This window comes from Vicia villosa, linkage group LG4 (genome assembly GCF_029867415.1).
Source record: "Vicia villosa cultivar HV-30 ecotype Madison, WI linkage group LG4, Vvil1.0, whole genome shotgun sequence".
Lineage (NCBI taxonomy): Eukaryota > Viridiplantae > Streptophyta > Magnoliopsida > Fabales > Fabaceae > Vicia > Vicia villosa.
In genome coordinates this window covers 112,672,973-112,674,559 of record NC_081183.1, presented here as the reverse complement: position 1 = coordinate 112,674,559, position 1,587 = coordinate 112,672,973, and the positions used below count along the sequence as shown (strand labels likewise).

Genomic DNA, 1,587 nt, shown 5'->3' with positions numbered 1-1,587 from the left:
CTCCAAGATCCTTGATCCCATGCCAAGTTCATTGGTTAATGATACATGAGTGTTAGATGACCTAATGAAAATGCAGATGAAATGAGAAACATAAGCCAGATAAAAGGGTAGGACAAGTTTGGGGTATGACAAGTACGACATCCAATATCGTGCCCAAAAAGCCATCAAAGGAGGTATTTTAGCCGACCATCTGGCCTCTCAACCTATTGATGATGACCAATCCTTGCAAGACGACTTCCCAGATGAAGAGATCATGTATTTGAAATCAAAAGATTATGAGGAACCTTTACATGGAGAAGGACTTGATCCTGAATGCCGATGGGGTTTGATATTTGATGGAGCTGTTAATACTTATGGTAAAGGAATTGGGGCAATCATTGTTATGCCACAAGGTTCTCATGTACCGTTTACTGTAAGACTGATGTTCGACTGGACCAACAATATGGCAGAGTACGAAGCTTGTATCATGGGACTAGAAGAAGTCATTGATCTTAGAATCAGGATTCTAGATGTGTATGGATATTATGCTCTACTTATTAATCAGATCAAAGGAGAATGGGAAACCCGTCATCCTGGTTTAATACCTTACAAAGATTATGCTCGAAGACTGCTAACCTTCTTCAACAAAGTTGATTTCCATCAGATACCTCGTGAGGAAAATCAAATGACAAATGCATTGGCTACCTTGGCTTCCATATATCAAGTGAAGTTTCCAAATGAAGCACATTAAATTACAATCATGCGCCTGGATGGGCCAACTCATGTATTCACTGTTGAAGCCGTCACAGATGACAAGCTGTGGTTTTATGACATTAAAATCTTCTTTCAAAAATAAGAGTACCCACCTGGGGCTCTAGCAAAGACAAAAGAACTTTGTGAAGATTGTCCGGTAATTTCTTCCTAACAGGGGATGTGCTCTACAAAAGGAATTTCGACAGGGTATTGCTCAAATGCGTGGATAGTCACGAAGCAAACCAATAAATGCAAGAAATTCACGAAGGATATTTTGGAACTCATGCCAATGGACATGCAATGACAAGAAGATACTGAGAGCAGGTTACTATTGAATGACAATGGAATCTGACTGTTACAGATATCTGAACAAGTTCCACAAATGCCAGATCTATGCTGATAAGATCCATGTGCCTCCGACGCTTCTCAACATTATCTCCTCTCCATGGCCTTTCTCTATTTGGGGAATTGATATCATTGGAATGATTGAACCAAAGGCTTCAAATGGACATCGTTTCATCCTAGTCGCCATTGATTACTTCACCAAATGGGGCGAAGCTGTCTCTTACGCCAATGTTACTCGACAAATGGTAGTAAGATTTATCAAGAACAATCTCATCTATCTCTACGGCGTACCCAACAAGATCATTACTGATAATGGTTCCGATCTGAACAACAAGATGATGAAAGAGTTGTGTGATGAGTTCAAGATTGAGCATCACAATTCCTCTCCCTACCGTCCTAAGATGAATGGAGCGATAGAAGCAGCTAACAAGAATATTGAGAAGATTGTCCAGAAGATAGTTGTGACTTACAAAGACTGGCATGAAATGCTCCCTCTTGCTCTGCATGGGT

The 1,587-nt window shown here is 40.4% G+C and overlaps 1 protein-coding gene across 1 annotated transcript; it reads left to right on the top strand.

The window, feature by feature from the left end:
- The first annotated feature begins 253 nt into the window (after window positions 1–253).
- LOC131597694 (uncharacterized) lies at window positions 254–730 on the top strand. The gene has a single exon (XM_058870372.1). The coding sequence runs from the start codon at window positions 254–256 to the stop codon at window positions 728–730; it is 477 nt and encodes a 158-aa protein (XP_058726355.1).
- The last annotated feature ends 857 nt before the right edge of the window (window positions 731–1,587 follow it).